Below are 21,116 nucleotides of genomic sequence, written 5' to 3'. Positions count from 1 at the left end.
CCTCACCGTCCTGGTTGTTATTGCCCTTATGGCAAATTTACTGTCCGTAAAGATGTTCACACTCAATGTCCTTGCGTTAGCACCACACCACATCACGCATTCCGTGATCGCCTGGATCTCGAAAGAGAAACAAACGGCAATTATTTAGTTTCCAGCTTAAAATTTTTCATAGTGTAATTAACGATTTTTTTTTAATTATCATCCATTTGCATTTCCTTGTATAATTTCCTATCATACTCTTTTCAGTTCCACCGACAACACTGCCAATAGTGAAGATGTCACTACCACCAGCAATAATTCAACACAAACACCCAGTGATCTTAGCCCACCGGGACCAAATGAAGAAATTCTACCACAGGCCCATCATCAAAATCCTGGACATTGTGTGGCCTCCTTTGCAGCTATAAACCAAATGCGAACAAATGCTCAGGTAATGTAGATACCAAAAAAAAAAAAAAAAAACAAACGAAACGAGCAAAATAAAAACTGACAACTCACTCACGAGTACAGTTGTAATGCAAAGGATAATCCCAGAGTGTCCTTTGCAAGCAAAACATAGAAACATATGAAAAGAAACACAGAGCGAGTTATAAATCCCTTCAAAAGCAAAATTCCCACAACATATTTGTTGGTAATCTGTAGTTAATCGCAAAAAAAGTTCATATAAACACTTGGAAGCTCAAACACACACATTACCTTCATCGACACCGCCATCATCATCATCAACACCTCATCATCATCATCATCATATGCTGCCGTGATATCGAATAGCCGGCAATACGTGCCAGACATGAAGACGCGAATGGCTGCTTGTTTCTTGGGGCAAATGTTTTTTTTTTATTGAATTCGATGCATGTAGGAACCAGCCAAAATCCCATAGCCCCCATGACAGTTCTACGTTGGACGGACTCATAGAAAGTAACATATTATGTTGTCAGTTGTATTTTTTTTAACATTTTAGGGTGTGCAAGTGGGTGAGTGATAGTCCCATTCAGGCTGGGTGGCAGGCCAAGATTTAAAGACTTTTCTGCTTGCTATACCCCCTTCCTCCCTACCTCCACTTCTCTATATACATGTAGGGTTTATTGACTTTATTTCCACTTACCCAACTCATTCCGCTCACTGCCAGCCTTTTTCGTATCATCTTCCATATGTTGACGACTATGCCTTGGGGCATTTACTTTTCAGTGACGGCTGGAATTGTCACTATCCATGGAAACATGGACAGACGACGGACGGATGGTATGAACGAACAGTCTAGTGTCGAAACTTGCCATGTTGTTTTTAGCACCTATCATAACATTTGGCAGGTGGGAAGGCAGGGCAGGGTGCATCAATGGCTTCCGAGTTTCTATAGGCATTACTAAGAAACCTACAACCAAATCCACATATAATTCCATTAGAACACAAGCATTCGTTGATTCGTTTTCCTTATACGTCGTCAAGTATGGGAAATGTTAACATCATCAGTATAGAAGAACACATAGCATAGATCGACGACGAATGGATTAAACAGTGTTGCCATACTTTGTGGTTTTCTGTAAAATTTAAAAAATGTAGGATTGTATTTAAGAATTGGTTATACATAAAAGTCAGTGTTGTTGTTTGTTTTTACCATACAGACTCAATAACAGTAGATTTCAAAGAAATTTCTGGAGAAGACAGATTAGAGTAAGGTACGTTATTTGTTGATATCTGAAGGGGGAGCGGACGCTCCCCCTTAATATTTTTAAAAACGCCAGAGCCATAAATGTCAATGTGTTGTTGTTTGTTTTTACCATACACACGCAATAACAGTAAATTGCGATGAAATTGCTGGAAAATGTTGATTAAAGTAGGGTACTTTATTTGTTGATATCTGAAGGGGGAGCGGACCCTCCCCCTTAATATTTTTAAAAACGCCAGATCTCCGGGATGTGTGGACCGATTGAAGCCAATTTTTGTTTGCCTCCTCACATTTACATGAAAACACAACTGATTTAAAAAATTTGAAGCCAAGTCACTGGTGGTAGTTCCTTACCTTCAAAATTGACATTTTACACGATCTTGACCCGTATAGAGTATCAAATGAATGGTCTTTAGTTGTAGAGATCGAATTTGATATGTCCATTTGGGGCCAAAGGTCAGGGAGCTACCCCACTCTCACAATGAATATGTGGGTCTATTGGGACACTACAGGATTCAAATTAAGGGTCTTTGATTTTCAAATTGTTGCACCTAGTATCTAGGAGCCATCACCCTAAAATAACCCCAAAACAGCCATGTGGGTCTATTGGGACAATATGGGATTCCAATAAAGGGCCTTTGAATTTAAAATTCGGCATCAAGTATCTAGGAATCAACGCCCTAAAAGTACCTCAAAACAGACATGTGTATCAATCTGTACAATATGGGACTCAAAAGAAAGGTCCTTGGTTACAACCTTGATATGAAAATTTGGGCCAAGTGCCTGGCCCATTCCAACCCTAAACTGACATGTGGGTCGATCGGACTACATGGGCCTTTAATGGAAGATCTTTTGGTGTAAAGTACAAATCCGATATTCAAATTCGGGAAAATTCTCGTAGCCGCTCCTACCTCAAAAACGTCCAAACTGTTAGGCCGCCCTCCCAAAGAGACAAGTGAGTCGAAGTACTAAGCAAAAATAAAAGTGGACCGATAGGGACAATATGGGACTCAAATGAAAGGTATTCAGGAGTAGAGTACGAAATTAAAAATTGGGTCCAAGTTACTGGGGCGCCGCCCAAACCCCAAAACTCAAATGCAAGGCATTCGGGAGTAGATTACGAATATGGTCAGGAAGGAGGAATAGGCTTTATAGTTTGTTGATATCGGAAAGGTGCGGATCCTCCCCCGTTAGCTCAAAAACACCACCCAAAATCAAAAGTGGACCGACAAGGACCATGTGGGTATCAAATGAAAGGAGTTAAAGAGTAGAATACAAATATGGTATTAAAAATTAGACCCATGTAGCCCTTACCCCAAAATTCCGCCAAGCAGACAAATTGAACGTTCTTATCAATATGGGGCTCCAATGAAAGGTATTCAGGAGTAGATTGCGAATCTAGCATACAAAATCAGTATAGGCGGTCACCCCACCCCCAAAAACGCTCTAAATGGGCGTGTTAGAAAACCACGACTATATGGGTCTCGGTTTGTTTGTTTGTTACGTATAGACTCAAAAACAGTAGAACCGTTTCTCTTGAAATTTTTATAGACTAGAAGGAAACATAGGCCATATAATTTTTCGATATCAGAAGAGGGGCGCACCCTCCTCCTTACCACCCTCCCAACACCACCCAAAATTCAAAGTGGACCGATCGGAACAATTTGGATATCAAATAAAAGGCATTGGATAGTGGAGCACGAATTTGTCAAAGTACCCAGCGGGCCCATCCAACCAAAAATCTCCCAAACAGATAGATTGGATGTTCATATCAATATGGGATTCAATTGAAAGGTATTCGGCAGTAGATTACGAATATGTAAAAAAAAGTAAGTCCATGTAATGGGAGGTGTCCCCACCCTCAAAAATCCCAAGTGGTCATATTAGCCGATCATAGTTATATTGGACTCAAATAAAAGGTTTTTGGGAGTAAAGAACCATTTTGATACCTATTTTTGAGGGCCAAGTGGCGGAGTGCCAGCTCCAGCCCCAAAATGTCCTCCAATCCGTACATATTTATCAACTGTGGCAATGTTGGGCTTAAACGAAAGGTATTTGGGAGTAGAGCACGGATTTGACATCCATATTTAGGCGGAATGTCTGAGGTACCATCCCATCTCCCAAAAAGCACTGCCTGTCAAATGCATATACGGACCAATTACATTATAGGGCAAAAATGAAACAGGACTTTCTTTTACCCACTATGGTAATATGAGGCTCAAATAAAAAGTATTTGAGAGTTTAGCACGAAGCTTATATTTTCTTTAAGGGCCAAGTGTCTGGGTGACCACCTCACTCCAAAAATATACCCCAAACCGGACATATTTTTTACCCACTACAATATAGGAGTCCAATGAAAGGTTTAAGGGAGTAGAGCAAAAATTGACGCCATCTTAAAACTCTACCAAAACAGGACTTTTAAATCGACCATAGCAATATAGGGCTCAACTAAAATGTATAAGAGCGTTAAAGAAGGCGGAGCGGGCCCGATTCGGCTAGTGTTCTATACGTATCATGGATAGAATTTTTGTTAGAAAAAAATATACAAAAGTTTCTATGGAAAAAACATTTCTATAAATTTTTTTTTATTTAAAAAATTTTATTAGAGGAGGGTCTTAAACTGCTTATTGTTTCAAAATTCAGCGAAATCGGGTAATAAATAAACCCTTTATGGGCGAAAGATCGTAAATAGGGAGACCGGTGTATGTGGCAGCTATGTAGAAGGATGTGTAGGGGTCAAATACAACTCGCTGTAGTTAATTTCAGCAAAATAGGGTAATAAATACGCATTTTATGGGTGAAATATTGTAATACTTAAAATCGGGAGATCGGTATTTATGGTATCCATATCCAAATATGGACCAATCCGCACGGAAGACGAAGGACCTAACAAAACTCATAGAGAAATCGGTTTGTAAATACTGCTTCTATGGGCCTAATGTCTTAAATCGGGAGATCAGTCTGTTTAGGGACTATCAAAGTATTGTCCGAACTGACCATATTGGAAACAGATGTCGCGGTCCTAAGACAACATACTACTAACACTACTATGGAACATTTCACTAAGGAACAAGGAATACTTCCCTCATATCAATGAGTGCAGTCCGATTAAAGTTTAAGCTCAGTGATAAGAGGCCTCTTCTCAATGCCGAGCCCGAACGGCATGCCACATAGCGACACCACTTGATAGAGAAGCTTTAACATTGCAGGATACCTCACAAATGTAGCCAGCATTAGAAAAGGGATAAACACCGTTGAAAATTTTTCTAACGTTCACGCAGGGATTTGAACCTAGACGTTCGGCGTTGTAGGCAGACATGCTAACGGCTTCATGCGGCTTCTTAAGGCCCAAACCCTTAGATCGGGAGATGGATTTATAATACAGCTATATCCAAGTAAAGCCCGATCTGCACTATGCCCGACACGGATGTCGTGGATCCTCAGACAACTCACAGCGTCAAATTTCAGCGAAATTGAGTAATAAATGTGTCTTCTACAATAAATATGGGGGCTATATCAAGATATAGTCCGATATAACCCATCTTCGAACAAAACTGAAAACCGCTGAAAATTATTCTAACGTTCACGCCGAGATTTGAACCTAGGCGTTCGGCGTCGTAGGCAGACATGCTAACGGCTTCATGCGGCTTCTTAAGGCCCAAACCCTTAGATCGGGAGATGGATTTATAATACAGCTATATCCAAGTAAAGCCCGATCTGCACTATGCCCGACACGGATGTCGTGGATCCTCAGACAACTCACAGCGCCAAATTTCAGCGAAATTGAGTAATGAATGCGTCTTCTACAATACATATGGGGGCTATATCAAGATATAGTCCGATATAACCCATCTTCGAACAAAACTGAAAACCGCTGAAAATTATTCTAACGTTCACGCCGAGATTTGAACCTAGGCGTTCGGCGTCGTAGGCAGACATGCTAACGGCTTCATGCGGCTTCTTAAGGCCCAAAACCTTAGATCGGGAGATGGATTTATAATGCAGCTATATCCAAGTAAAACCCGATCTGGACTATGCCCGACACAGATGTCGAGGATCCTCAGACAACTCACAGCGCCAAATTTCAGCGAAATTGAGTAATGAATGCGTCTTCTACAATACATATGGGGGCTATATCAAGATATAGTCCGACATAACCCATCTTCGAACAAAAATTTAACCCATCTAACACAAAAATATTTCGAAATAAAATTTTCAATTTAAAATTTAATTGAAAATAAAATTATTTTTAATTAAAAAATTTAATTGACTTAATCATTTTGTAATTGAATATTATTTTTTTCAATTACAGCCGTGATTGAAATTTTTGCCATTTTCAATTAAACTTATTGATTCAATTAATTTTTTAGTTAAATCTGCAAATTTTTTCAATCAGAATCGTAATTAATTTTGTAATCTTCAATTAAAAAATTAATTAATTCTATCATTTTTTTTAATCGATTCTCCCACCAACACACCTCAAATTCATGATCCAGGTGTCAAACATTTTCAAAAAATTAAAAATTGATTCAATTAAAAAATTAATTGAAAATTTAAATTTAGATCAATTAAAAAATTTATTGAAATTTTAAAAACTTTCAATTATTTATTTAATTAAATACGTTGATAAATATTATAATTTTCGTGATTGAATAAGTTTCAATTAGAAAATTATTTGGATCAATTAATTTCGTGATTAAAACCGATTTATATTTCTTTTCTGTACATGTACAAAAAAATAAATCTGTGCAAATTTCAGCTCATTGACTTTTTTTTAAACACTGTAGCGTGATTTCAACAGAGGGAGGGACGGACGGAAGGACATAGCAAGATGGTCTTAGAATTTTACAAGGATAAAGAATATATATACTTTATAGGGTCGGAAATCGATATTTCGATGGGTTACAATGGGTTACCCCTTCGATGGTTGGAAAAAAAATCAAATATTGGCAAAATTTTCCATAAAAATTTAAATCGACAAAATTTTTAATTTTTAATATTAAAAAAAAAACGTTAGATGTCATTTTAAGTTCCTCTTCGCTGATCTTTAAAAAAGTTGAAAATGTTGCCCATAAGAAAATTTCTCTTTACAATGGCAACACTGCCTACAAAACCTAAGACCATTAGTTAGTCAAGAAAAGACTATGCCTACAACTCTTTAGGCAAAGAGGTTGACAAAATGTTTATGGTTGCATGGCTTGTGTGCTGGCCTAGGCTGGTCTGGTTGGCTGCTTCATTGCTTTAGGGTCATGCAAAAGTCAAACACATTTGAGAGACTTAAATGTTTTGTTTTATTTTTTTTATTACTTTTTTAGGCCTCCATGCCTGCCGTCTAGCACTTAGGGACCGAACAGTGGTTTGACGTTGGCCAAGCTCATTTGGAGCTCCCAGTAGGCTCTGTTACAAATCCATCTAATCCGGGTATGATGTACCCTGCATCATAATCACAACTAATTGCTATCTGCATAGACCAAAAAGAAGAGGAAGACGATGAGAAAAAAAGCAGCAAAACTTTAATTATTTTTATGGAAATTTAATCTTTTTAAATCTTAAACGAAATTTTTAAGGCTTCTTTTTGCCTTGAGCACGCACTGGGATATATTTAATGGGGAGAACTTTAGGATGTGAGTATTAAGGTTATGGGCCACAGGATCTCCCAGAATGGTATTAACATTTAATGGGTGCTTTAGGAGGTGTGCATTAAGGTTGTCTGGCTCATGATCTCCCATAATAGTGTTTAACAAAGTATGTAAAAATTAATCTTTTGATAATGCTTTTTTCATTACACACGCATAAAAGGCAAATTTGCAGACAAGGTACTATGATTTCACTGAGGTTGGAATAGAGATACCTTCAACATTGATAACGTGTTGTCCATTTAATGGCAGCTCTTACCAAATTGAAAAATGGGCACATTTTAAATAAACTGTAAATTTTTTGTAGTTTGAGCGATAGTTAGGTAGCATTTACAAGATTATTAGGGCGTACCAAAGAAAAGATGCAAGTAGAGGCGATATTTGCAAATTTGCCTTTAAACAACCCATTAAGTAACAAGGGTGATATTTCTCTCATATCAATAAGCGCTGTCCGTTTATAGTTTCATAATGAAGGTAGAGGAAACCATAGCGCAGAGGTTAGCACTAACACTACACGCCTGGGTTCGAATCCTGGCGAGACCATCAGAAAAAATTTTCAGAGGTGGATTTCCCCTCCTAGGTTGTGTTAGGTACGGTCCTTTTTATAGTCGAGTCCGAACGGCGTGCCGCAGTGCGACACCTCTTTGGAGAGAAGTTTTACTTGGCATAGGGCCTCACAAAAGTTGCCAGCATTAAGAGGGGAAAGATTAGGTTAGATTGAAAAGAGGGTGCAGATATTAGTCCGCCCCATGCAACTATAGACATACACCTAAGCAACAACAAGCCGATTACTGGCTTAGGTGTATGTTCATAGTGGCATGGGGCGGATTAATATCTGCACCCTCTTTTCAACCTAACCTAACCTTTCGCCTCCTAATGCTGGCCACATTTGTGAGGTACTATGCCATGTAAAACTTCTCTCCAAAGAGGTGTCGCACTGCGGCACGCCGTTCGGCTATAAAGGGGAGATCCCTTATCATTGAGCTAAAAAACTTAAATCGGACTGCCTCATTGATATGTGAGAAGTTTGTCCCGGTTCCTTAATGGAATGTTCATAGGCAAAATTTCCAATTTGCAATGGAGGTTTATACAATACTTTCTAACCATCACTTCAAACCGGGGCTGCGGGTTCCAAGTCAAGCAATTTTGCCCGGAGTCGAGAAAATTATCTCGACTCCAGCTCGAGGTCCGGACATATGCAAAATTTCAACCAAATTGGATAAAAATTGCGCCCTCTAGACGCTCAAGAAGTCTAATCGCTAGATCGGTTTATATGGCGGCTTTATCAGGCTATGGACTGATTTAGACCATACTTGGTACAGTTGTTGGAAGTGATTCCTCAAAGACTTGTGCAAAATTTCAGCCAAACCGAATAAGAATTGCGCCCTCTAGAAGCTAGAAGCTAAGTCTAATTGGTAGATCGGTTTATATGGCAGCTATAGTAGGTTATGAACCGATTTGAACCATACTTAGCACAGTTGTTGGAAGTCATACCAAAACGAAAAAAACAAATTGCGCCCTCTAGAAGCTCAAGAAGTCTAATCGGGAGATAGGTTTATATGGTGGCTTTATCAGGTTATGAACTGATTTAGACCATACTTGGCACAGTTGTTGGAAGTCATTCTTAAACGATATGTTTAAAATTTCAGCCAAATCGTATAAGAATTGTGCCCTCTAGAAGCTCAAAAAGTCTAATCGGGAGATCGGTTTATATGGCAGCTGTATCAGGATTTGAACTGATTTAGACCATACTTGGCCCAGTTGTTGGATGTTATACCAATTGAATACAAATTGCGCCCTCTAGAAGCTCAAGAAGTCTAATCGGGAGATAGGTTTATATGGCAGCTATATCAGGTTATGAACCGTACTAAGCACAGTTGTTGGAGTGAAGTGATACCAGTGAAGTGATACCAAAACACAAACAATTTCACCCAAATTTGAAAAATATTGCGCCCTCTAGATGCTTTAGAAGTCTAGACCAAAGCCCGCTATATCTGGTTATGTACCTATTTAAATCATACTTTGCACAGTTTTTGAATGTTATAACCAAACACTTCATGCATAATTTCAGCCAAATCGGATGAGAATTGGGACCTCTACGGGCTCAAGTAGTCAAGATCAAAGATCGGTTTATATGGCAGCTGTATCGGCTTATGGACCGACTTAAACCATTCTTAACACTGTTTTTCAGTCATAACAAAACACTTCGAACAAAATTTCAGCCAAATCGGATAAATACTGCGCCCTTTAGAGACTCAAGAAGTCAAGACCCAAGATCGGTTTATATGGCAGCTATATAAAAACATGAACTGATTTGGTTCATTTACAATCCCAACTGACCTACACTAATATGAAGTATTTGTGTGAAATTTCAAGTGCCTAGCTTTGCTCCTTCGAAAGTTTACTTGCTTTCGGCAGACAGACGGACGGACATAACAAGATCGACTTAAAATGTCATGACGATCAAGAATATAAAGGGTGATTTTTTAGCTCACGCACTTTTCGTGTTTTGTTTCACTGTCAAACATCTTCAATTTGGTCTATAATTTAACCATGAATCGTTTTACAAACGAAAAACGCTTGCAAATAATTGAATTTTATTATCAAAATGCGTGCTCTGTTAGGAAAGTTCATCGCGCGCTTCTTCCATTGAGCGACGAAGCTCATTTTTGGGTCAATGGGTAGGTTGGTAAGCAGAATTGTCGATTTTGGTGTAAAGATCAGCCAGAAGCATTGCAAGAGCTATCAATGCATCCAGAAAAAGTCACAGTTTGATGTGGTTTATGCGCTGGTGCCATCATTGGACTGTACTTCTTCAAAGATGATGCGAATCGTAACGTAACTGTGAATAGTGAGCGCTAACGTTTGATGATATCCAACTTTTTTTGCCCAAAATGCAAGAGCTTAACTTGCATGACATGTGGTTTCAACAAGACGGTGCCACATGTCGTACAGCACGCGTAACAATAGACTTATTGAGAGGCAAGTTCGTTGAACATTTTATTTCTCGTGCGGAACCGGTCATGTGGCAGCCTAGATCATGTGATTTAATGACTTTAGACTATTTTTTGTAGGGCAATGTTAAACCTCATGTCTATACAGACAAGCCCGCTTTGAATTGACGCATTGGAAGACAACATTAAAGCATTTATTTGTGAGATACTGGCCGAAAAGTTGGAAAGTGTATTCCAAAATTGGACTAAGCGGATGGACCATTTGAGGCGTAGTCACGGTCAACATTTGCATGAAATAGTCTTCAAACATTTAATTATATGGGCCGTACTTTCGATTCAAATAAAGATTTCATGAGTTTTTCCGAATTTTATGTTTTTTTTAAAAAACTTTGCTATAGCTCTTAAAAAATCACCCTTTATATACTTAATGGGGTCTTGGACGCATATTTCGAGAAGTAACAAACAGAATGACGAAATTAGTATACCCCTATTCTGGTGTAGGAAATAAAAGAGCCAAAATTTCAAGAACATTTTTCTTAAACTTCTATCGAATATTGTTTTTAAACAAACTTTCAATAATTTTTTTACAAAAATATCATTGAAATTAAAAAAAAAAATAAAGAGTTAAATAAAAAAGTTGTCTTTAGAAAAACATTTATTAAAACTTTGTCTTAAGGAAATTTTTTTAAATTTTTGCCTTAAGAAAACATTTTATTGAAATTTTGTGCTAAGGAATTTTTTTTATTAAAATTTTGTTGTTGTTGTAGTCACATTCTCATGTGGAGATGGCAATCATCGTCAAGCTCCCGTAGGTGAGCAAACTCGTTCCGGCCCAAAGGACAGATCGCCACGGGAACAGGTTGGCTATTGGCTATTTAAATGCGCCAATGACTCATTTTGTCATATCAAGCATCATAGGCACTCAGTATTTGTGCAAGAGCCGGTGCCACACGGCCTCTAACTGAGATTCTCCGCTCGATACCGCTGATTCTCCGCGGCTACAATAGCAGATACTGCGTATAGAGCATTCCACTATCCGCAACCTGTGGACGCGCCCGGTAGGTTAGGTCGCAGCTAAGCTTCTCGTGACAGCAATGAACACCACACAGACCGGACCTCACTATTCCCGCCTGTGTGGTGCTCACAGCTATCCCGTGCCGGGATTTTTGTGTTTAACAAAAGGCCGTTAGGGCAATAACAACCAGAACGGTGAGGTCACGGACAGTCTTGCAGTGTAAGAAGGAGATTAACCCCTTCTCTGAGAATGGCAAAATCCGCATCGTTTGGGTGACGGGCCATATCGGAGTAAGGTGGAATGAAAAGGCAGACGATTTGGCAGTGAAGGCCAGAGGACTGCCGTCAATAAACTTGGTTGACCCGAAGCCTTTCGGGTCGATGCAGACCGAGTTAAGGGCGTAGGCGACGAACGTAACCATATCGGAGTAAGGTGGAATGAAAAGGCAGACGATTTTGCAGTGAAGGCCAGAGGACTGCCGTCAATAAACTTGGTTAACCAGAAGCCTTCGGGTCGACGCAGACCGAGTTAAGGGCGTAGGCGACGAACGTAACACTGTGGAACAGCTAAACAGTTGGTAGTACTGCGAAAATCCTGTGGATTGATCCGGATCGTGAGAGGAGAGAGACTATTACTGAAATGAAATAAGACCTTAGACTACGAGCTCACTTATGCGAAATTGGTGCGGCAAGTGATAGGATGTGTAGGGCATGTGGGGAAGATGGTTAGACGTTGAAGAATTTCCTATTGCCGGCTTTCGGGGTTAAAAGACACCGGTACTTAGGTGGGGACACAATACCAGACATGAACCAAGTTGGTTCAAGTTGGAGTGGTGTGGAAAGCAATGAAGGATTTTGTAAGTAGCAGGGAATTCCTAACTTAAAACTTTCTTTTTCGAGGTTACTTTTTAGTTTTTGAGCGCACAACAAGCCAACTGCTGGTTTAGTGGCATGGGGCGGATTCATATCCGCACCCTCTTTTCAACCTAGCCTAAGAAATTAAAATCAGCAGCGCTGCTTCAAGCAAAACATATCTATTGGGTTGCCCAAAAAGTAATTGCGGATTTTTCATATAGTCGGCGTTGACAAATTTTTTCACAGCTTGTGACTCTGTAATTGCATTCTTTCTTCTGTCAGTTATCAGCTGTTACTTTTAGCTTGCTTTAGAAAAAAAGTGTAAAAAAAGTATATTTGATTAAAGTTCATTCAAAGTTTTATTAAAAATGCATTTACTTTCTTTTAAAAAATCCGCAATTACTTTTTGGGCAGCCCAATATATCCCCCCTTTTGTAATTTAATTACTTTATGATATACAAAAATAATAAATATGCATTTCTTATCTCTATTTTTGTCACTGTACAGCAAATGTTTTTGTGATATGTATAAAATTAATCAAGATTTAATTTTTCTCTTTCTTTTTTTTTCTGTCTGCCTTGTTTTTGTTCGGTCTATGACAAAACTCCATATTCAACAACCTTTGGCAATGCTCGTCCCATGCAACCACATTCCTGCATACAAACACACCCACGCTTGTCGTTTGGCGTATGTGTATATCCGCCATTTAAACTGTCTATAGTTATGCGATGTTACACTGGAAGTTGGCGGTGAAACCTTGCATGCCCATAAAGTGGTTTTAGCTTCAGTCTCACCCTATTTCTATGCCATGTTCAATGGTAAGTGTATTGGAGTGTCCTTAAAAATGAACAGAACAAAAAAAAAACTCCCACACACAGACGCATACACATCAAATGGTTGCATGCCCTTACACATAGTAGGCATTAGCGTATGCCTATGGCATACCCTCTGTGTTCATGTGTGTGTGTGTGTGTATGTGTCATATGTAAATCCTTATCTATTCCCAGCCAGACACACTCCACCTAATGCTTTTAATAACTTCCATTATATTTTATGCCTTCAACCATAAATTTTGCTACCATCGAACCTTGACGCTGCTGACCTTCCTTCCGCCCATTTATGCTTCCCTCCTACAGATGACATGTTGGAGCGTACCCAGGGCATAGTGCGTCTGCATGACATCGATGTGGTTGCCATTAAACATTTAATCGATTACATTTATACCGGTGAGATAACCATAACCGAACAGAATGTTCAGGTTCTATTGCCTGCCTCTAGTCTCCTGCAAATGCATTCGGTTAGAGAGGCCTGCTGTAAATTTCTGCTTCGCCAATTGCATCCATCGAATTGTTTGGGCATACGAAGTTTTGCGGGTGAGTTGAACTGTTGAAATGCAGTCAGGAAATGAAAACAATTTAAAATCGATTTGTTTTTTTTTTTTAATTTGGAATTTTACAGATGCCCATTCATGCAAGGAGTTACATACGAGATCCCACAAATATGCTTTGCAGAATTTTCAGCAGGTTGTTGGTACAGAGGAATTTTTGCTTTTACCATTTGAAGAGGTAAGTTGATAAACAAAAAACAATTGTAAACGTGCCAAGTTCGGCCGGACCGAATCTTGTATACCCTCCAACATGGATAGCATATGTCAAGTTCTTTGCCCGGTATCTCTTGATGGGCAAACAAAGGATATTCGATAAGAATTGCTATGCTATTGGAGCTGTATCAGATTATGAACCGATTCGGGCCATACTTGGCTAGGATGTTGAAGACTATAGTAAATGCCTTTGTGGAAAGTTTCAACCAAATTGGATTCAAATTGCGCCTTATAGAAACTCAAGAAGTTAAATCGGGAGATCTGTTAATATGGGGGCTATTATATATATCAGATTATGGACCGATTCAGCCCATACTTGGCATGTATGTTAGAGGTCATAAAAATAGTCACTGTGAAAAGAGACTCAAGAAGTATAACAGGAAGATAGGTTTGGATGGGAGCTATAGAGGTTCAAGTATTATTAACGGATTATATAGGAGCTATATTAGGTTTTGACCGATTCGGACCATACCTGGCACAGTTATTGAAAGTTAAAACAAAACTTCTCATGTAAAATGTCAGACCCATCGGATAATTGCGCCCTCTAGAGGTTTAAGAAGTCTAGTTCCAAGATTGGTTTATATGGCAGCTTTATCAGGCTACGATTTTTGGACCGATTTTGACCATACTTAGCATAGTTGTTGAAAGTCATAAGAAAATATCTCAAGCAAAATTTCAGACAAATTGGATAATAATTGCGTCTTCTATAAGCTCAAGAAATCTAGATACAGGAACGGTATACGTGCCGCAACATCCGTACTTGGGCGCCAAAGGCCTCCCCCAAGGAACCCATGGTACAACCAGGAGTGACAAAAAGCTAAGAATGCGACGTACAAGGGAACTTTGCTGCTAGTAGCAAATGAAGCAGAAGTATCGGTAGAAAGGAGAGAGGACAAACGTCTCTTCCACAGGAAGGAGAGGGAAATGGAAAGACGTGAGTGTGAGCGAAACGTGATGTTCAGGAGCCAGAATGAATCAAATAATAAAATATGAAATAATCAAACCGATGGCTTTGGTACAGACACGTCCTCCTGCAGAGACAAAGAAGAAAACCTGGTAACTGATACCGAAAGTGTTCTGAGGATATGGAAATAACACTTTTCCCAGCTGCTAGTATCCGATGATGGTGGTTATGAGTATACCACGAGGTTCACGTAGCAGTAATCCGGCAAACAACCAATAAGGCAGCAGGAGCCGATGGGTTGCCTTCTGAACTGTTTAAGACCGGATGCGACACGCTGATAAGGCGTATGCATTAGATCGTCTGCCCAATCTGGCTACACTCATAGAAATTTGTTTGTAAAAACAGAGAAAAATGTTTGCTGTAACAGCAGAAAGTCTGCTGAAAATGGGACAGCAGTAATTTGTTGCTAAAACAGCAAACATTTTCTACTATTTTCAAACGATAAAAAATAAAAAAAGTTTCAACTTGTCATAAGTATTTCAAAAATTTATATATCCCATCTAATCTTTCATTTTACAAGCGTATAACGTAATTTTTTTTTCTAATTTTTTACAGTTTGCTAATTTTTGATTGAATGTAAATAACAGCAGACAAAATAAATACCACCATTATATTTACACTTTGAAAAAAAAAATTAAAAATTTGCAAAATTTTTTATTATTATGTAGTAAATGCCTCAAATGTTGTTTAGAAGTTCAAAAATTTTGAATTAATTTATTTGAAAGTTTAAATTTTTTTTTTTTTAAATATCCACCGACAGTGTTTGCTGATATCAGCAGACAAATTTTTCTGAGTGTAGAGAACGCATACCCGATGATTAGAACCTCTGCACACTATGTCCCGTACACAAGAAAGGGGACAAGACCAACTACACCCGTGAGAACTAGAGAGGAATAAGTCTCCTCCCCATCGCATACAAGATACTATCGAGCGTACTATGTAAAAGATTAATGTCTTAAGTCAACGAAATAATTGGGTGCTATCAGTGTGGCTTTAGAACTGGTAAATCTACCACAGACCAGATATTTACACTGCACCAAATCCTAGAAAAGACCCAAAAAGGACAAATCAACACCCATCATCTTTTTGTTGACTACAAAGCCGCCTTTGACAGCCCTATACGTTTAAATTTTAATTTCAAGCCATGTCCGACTTGGCAGGATGACGCTTACTGATACACGCTCGTCATTTAAAATAGGAGAAAACCTCTCCGAACCGCTCAGTACCCAACGAGGTTTGATACAAAGAAGCAGCCAATCGTGTGATCTCTTTAATATCCTGTTGGAGAAGATTATACGAGGTGTGAATAGACATGGCATACGACTCCCAAGAGAACATATGCTACTGACCTATGCCGACGACATCGGTCACCGAAAGAAGCATTGCAGTCTTCGAAAGTGTCGAAAGAGAATCAACGAAAATGGATTTTGCAGTAAATGGCAATAAAACCAAGTGGATACTTGCGAAAGCAGATGAGGGTGGAGGATGGAGTGTTTGAGAGAAAAATCCTTGGTAAAATATATGGACCAGTCTGCATGAAGAAGCTCCAGCAAACCAACTCCCCCAAAGTTCTGTAAACCCGAGCAGATAGAGAAAATGGAGTATGTTGGGAGCTACAACTTGAGATAGTCAGCAACTATATCTACTTCGGCACCGCCGTAACCGAAACAAATGACACCAGTTTTAAAATAAAACGAAAGATATTATTGACTAACATATGCTACATTAGATTGAGCAAGGAGATGAAGAGCAAAGCCACATCTCGACAGACGGAATTACACTCTACAAGACACTGATAATACCCATGATGGTATATGCTTCCGAAACTTGGATACTTGCGAAAGCAAATAAGGCGGTACTTGGAGTGTTTGAGAGAAAAATCCTTCGTAAAAAATATGGACCAGCCTGCATGAAGAATCTCCAGCAAATAAGTCTATTGAAGGCAACCATAATAGAAGACCTAAACTCCGATGGAGTGACCAACTGGAGAGCGACATCTCGAAACTGGGTGTCAGAGATTGGAGAAAAAGCGCAGTAGATCGAAACGCTTGGACGTCTATTCTATTATATGTTCGGCTAGAGGAATACATTTTCTGTAATGGGCATTTAAAAGCTCATTCCCTGAACCTGTTGTAATTCCGTTATGTTGCACTTCCTCTCCATCACTGTCTACCATACTACATAGGTGTATGTTAGTATTGGTCTAATCAAACCCCAAGGATAAATAGCTGAATAGGGCCCAAAATTTGTGAGCCGTCTCCGTACGCCCACCGTTGTTAAACTTCCAGTTCATTCCAAGATTACTTTCAGGTATCGGCCTTGTCGGATATAGAAATCGATCTGGAGAGAAAGCGAGGCGTCTCTCTTAATAAATAATAGGCTTCAGTCTTCTCTGAATTAATCAGACTCCTAGGTCTAACCCAGTCGCATGCTATCTCCAAGACCCTTTGGGCTTTTTGCACAGCTAATTCAGATTCAGACGGAGGCCACCGTAGCGCAGAGGTTAGCATGTCCGCCTATGACGCTGAACGCCTGGGTTCGAATCCTGGCAAGACCATCAGAAAAAATGTTCAGCGGTGGTTTTTCCCTCCTAATGCTGGCAACATATGTGAGGTACTTTGCCATGTAAAACTTCTTTCCAAAGAGGTGTCGCACTGCGGCACGCCGTTCGGACTCGGCTAGAAAAAGGAGGCCCCTTATCATTGAGTTTAAACTTGAATCGGACTGCACTCATTGATATGTGAGAAGTTTGCCCCTGTTCCTTAGTGGAGTGTTCATGGGCAAAATTTGCCATTCAGATTCTTGACCCTTAAAAACCAATACTTTTCCACATCTGAGCAATTACTTGAAATTTTTCATAGTTTTGCCTGGCATATCTGAAACAAAGCATCTCAAATACATCTCAACCTTTACACAGAAAAAAAAGCCATAAAAATTTTTTGAATCAAAAATTTAATTGAAAATAAAATCGTTTTTAATTAAAAAATTAATTGATTCAATCATTGTTTTAATTGAATATAATCACGGTCGTGATTGAAAATTTCTTAATTTTCAATTAAAAAACTAATTGAATCAATCATTTTTTCAATTGAATCGAAAAATGTTTGAACTACAAATTGGTGTTAGACTCCATATCCCTACTTTTATAAAAGCTGTAATGTAGCCTTCAGTTGATTTTATTTAAGCACCATATTACATGTCGTCCCCTACCATATATCAGTAAGGAGATTTCAAAGATCTATATGTCCAACATTTAGTTAAACTTATAACAATCCCATAGAAGCCGATTCTAGGAACCATAATTGAAAAAAAGAAGTTTCAAAAATTGTCAATCATTTTGTAAATTGGCGCAATTAAAAAATTAATGAAAAATTTCTAACAATTTCAATCATTTGTTTAATTGGATCAATTAAAAAATTCATGGAAAATTTCAAATATTTTTTTTTAATTGCTTTTTTTAAAAACTGTGATTGATATTGCCATTTTCGTGATTGAAGCAGTTTCAATTAAAAAATTAATTGGATCGATTAATTTCATGATTGAAACCGATTTTTATTTTTTTCTGTGTAGATCAATAAAACTTAAATGTATTTTCCTTTTCTTTCAGGTGAAAGATTTAATATCCAACAATTTGCTGAATATTTCTTCGGAGGAAAAAGTTTTCCATGCTGTGCTCAATTGGATTAAACATGACATGGATGAGCGACAAATCCACATAGCCGAGCTAATGAGTCATGTGCGCTTGCCGCTGGTGAGTCGCGACTTCTTGATGACCTGTGTGGAGACAGAGTCACTTATACGCGAAGATTCGCAATGCAAGGAGCTATTGCTGGAAGCCATGAAATATCATCTTTTGCCGGAGCAAAGAAGCTTAATGAGCAGCCAGCGGACTCATGAACGTAGGCCAGATGGCATGAAACCCTATGTATTTGCGGTGGGTGGTGGCAGCCTATTTGCCATACACAATGAATGTGAAGTCTACAATCCTCGCGGTAATGTCTGGTCCAGCATTGCACCCATGTTGTGGCGTCGTTCACGTTCCGGTGTTACTGCACTACACAAAAGTCTCTATGTGGTGGGAGGCTATGATGGGGTCAATGACTTGGCCACTGCCGAATGTTACAATCCGCTGACCAACAAATGGACCTACATCACCCCCATGGGTACCAAACGTTCTTGCCTGGGTATTTGCTCGTTTGATGGCCTCATTTATGTTTGTGGTGGCTATGATGGAGCTTCCTGTCTTAGCAGTACTGAGCGCTATGATCCCTTAACCTCTATATGGAGCTCTTGTCCGGCCATGAATACGCGGCGTCGCTATTGCCGTTTGGCGGTATTGGACAACTGCATTTATTCTTTGGGAGGCTTTGATTCCACCAACTATCAGTCGAGTGTGGAGCGTTTTGATCCACGCGTTGGTCGCTGGTATGCAGTGCCCAGCATGACAGCCAGACGCAGCAGCTGTGGTGTGGCCTCTTCGGATGGCTATCTCTATTGCATAGGTGGCAATGATGGCACAATGTGCATGTCCAGTGGTGAACGCTTCAATTTGCGACGCAACAGTTGGGAGCCCATAGCGGCCATGCATTCGCGGCGCTCCACCCATGAAGTGGTGGAGGTAGAAGGTTCTCTCTTCGCCCTGGGAGGCAATGATGGTTCGTCCTCTTTGAATTCGGTGGAACGCTATGATATACGCCTTAATAAATGGACTATAGTCAATTCAATGGTGGCCCGCCGTAGCTCTGTGGGCGCTGCAGTGCTCGATTGTTTCCATTTGGAAAGGGGGCTGGTGCAAACTACAAACTTATGACCCCCACTGAATTCCATAGCTGAGTCCTTTGCCAATGCCGCCAACGGGGGAACACTATCGAAAAGTGCTTCACCTACTGCCACCAATGGTTTGACTAACACTGCCACCACCTCTTCGAATTCGGTTACCTCTGCCTTGTCCTCCCTTAATGTGTCCTCAACGTCGTCGTCAACCTCAGCCTCTGCAAGTAATGGCAGCAACACAAATCCCATCTTGCCGGGTCGGGCGGTCAGTGGACGCAGCATGTTGACGGGAGATTTGCTGAATGTTGTCTTGCCTTCAAATTACACTCTAAGTACTTCGGCTCCCTCATCGTCGACCTCGACATTGAGGCGTCATCGTGATCGTAATCCAGCACCGGAACCCAGTCCACGCACCGAAAGACCCAACAGCGATGAGGGGGGCAAGCCATCCACTGCCTGATACATGTACTTCAGATAAGATTCGCCATTTCACCTACAGTTTTGACACATTCCCCAAGTGAACACTGCCTCCACTTATTCTCCTCAAGGCTCCCGTATCTTCCTTTCTCTATGCTGTAGGTCCTCCGCCAATACCAAAAAAACTCTGGTCTGAAGTTGCAGTCTGCTAAATACTGGTATCTTATTAGGGAATATCTATAATAAACACCATACTCACACACACAAACACACACACACATAAAAACCTTATCTCCACACAGACACACACAATTGCATATTTGTGGAATTGATTCAATTATTCAAAAAACAATATGGAAAATAGTTTTACCAAAAGTTACATTACAACAAAATAAGTATTTGCAAGAAAATATCTTTGACAGCACATTGTATAATGATGTGGCTCTAGAGTTTGTTTCTTACGTGGCTCTTATTGAATGAATGATGATGATGATGATAAAATGAATGAATTTATAAAACAACAAAAAACCTAACCTACCAAACCCACATAAAAAATTTATTGAATATTGAATAGTATAAATTTTTGCTCTTATGACAATTTTTTACAATATTTTTAATGGAAACAAATTAATTGATAAAAATTTTGGAAGAAAAAAACGCCCAAAAACACAACAACATTATTCATTAATTACATACACATATAGAAATTCATATAAAACTTATATTAATAATTGATTTAAATAACAGCAAATACTTAAGATTTGCTCTTAATTGTAATAACGTATTAAGTAAAATTTATTCGTAATTTATTGATATTTCAAATAAAAAAACGAAGTGTTTCAAATATTAAAAAAATGTGTTTAACTTAACATAGAGGAGTCCGTGGGATATGTCATAGGAAAAGGAACGAATACTACGGAAAAAACCGCAAGATAACCAGAACGGGAAGGCATGGCTCCTCCTCCTCCTCCTCCTCTAAAAGCTTTCTAAGTTCGGACGGGTCGAATCTTGGGTATCCACCACCATCGATTCCGCTAAAAATTTAACCTTAACAATTAAGTTTGAATTTTGGATTATTTTGGTCTCAAGAAGTCATATCGGAATATCGGTACTTAGGGGAGCCTATACTAAGGAGAGCCTATACTTAGGGGAGCCTATACTTAGGGGAGCCTATACTTAGGGGAGCCTATACTTAGGGGAGCCTATACTTAGGGGAGCCTATACTTAGGGGAGCCTA

The 21,116-nt window shown here is 39.3% G+C and overlaps 1 protein-coding gene across 1 annotated transcript in view; it reads left to right on the top strand.

Moving 5' to 3' along the window:
* The window catches only part of LOC106088270 (kelch-like protein 17), a 119,286-nt gene extending 98,720 nt beyond the window's left edge, over positions 1-20,566 (top strand). The window contains exons 4-8 of the mRNA XM_059368923.1: positions 247-430; positions 12,847-12,943; positions 13,262-13,498; positions 13,584-13,690; positions 18,297-20,566. Coding sequence (XP_059224906.1) covers positions 247-430; positions 12,847-12,943; positions 13,262-13,498; positions 13,584-13,690; positions 18,297-19,499 — 1,828 coding nt within the window. The 3' untranslated portion in view covers positions 19,500-20,566. The remainder of the gene's footprint in view (positions 1-246; positions 431-12,846; positions 12,944-13,261; positions 13,499-13,583; positions 13,691-18,296) is intronic.
* Positions 20,567-21,116: the final 550 nt, after the last annotated feature.

The sequence above is a fragment of the Stomoxys calcitrans genome, chromosome 5, assembly GCF_963082655.1.
Source record: "Stomoxys calcitrans chromosome 5, idStoCalc2.1, whole genome shotgun sequence".
NCBI lineage: Eukaryota > Metazoa > Arthropoda > Insecta > Diptera > Muscidae > Stomoxys > Stomoxys calcitrans.
This window is presented reverse-complemented; position numbering and strand designations above follow the sequence as displayed.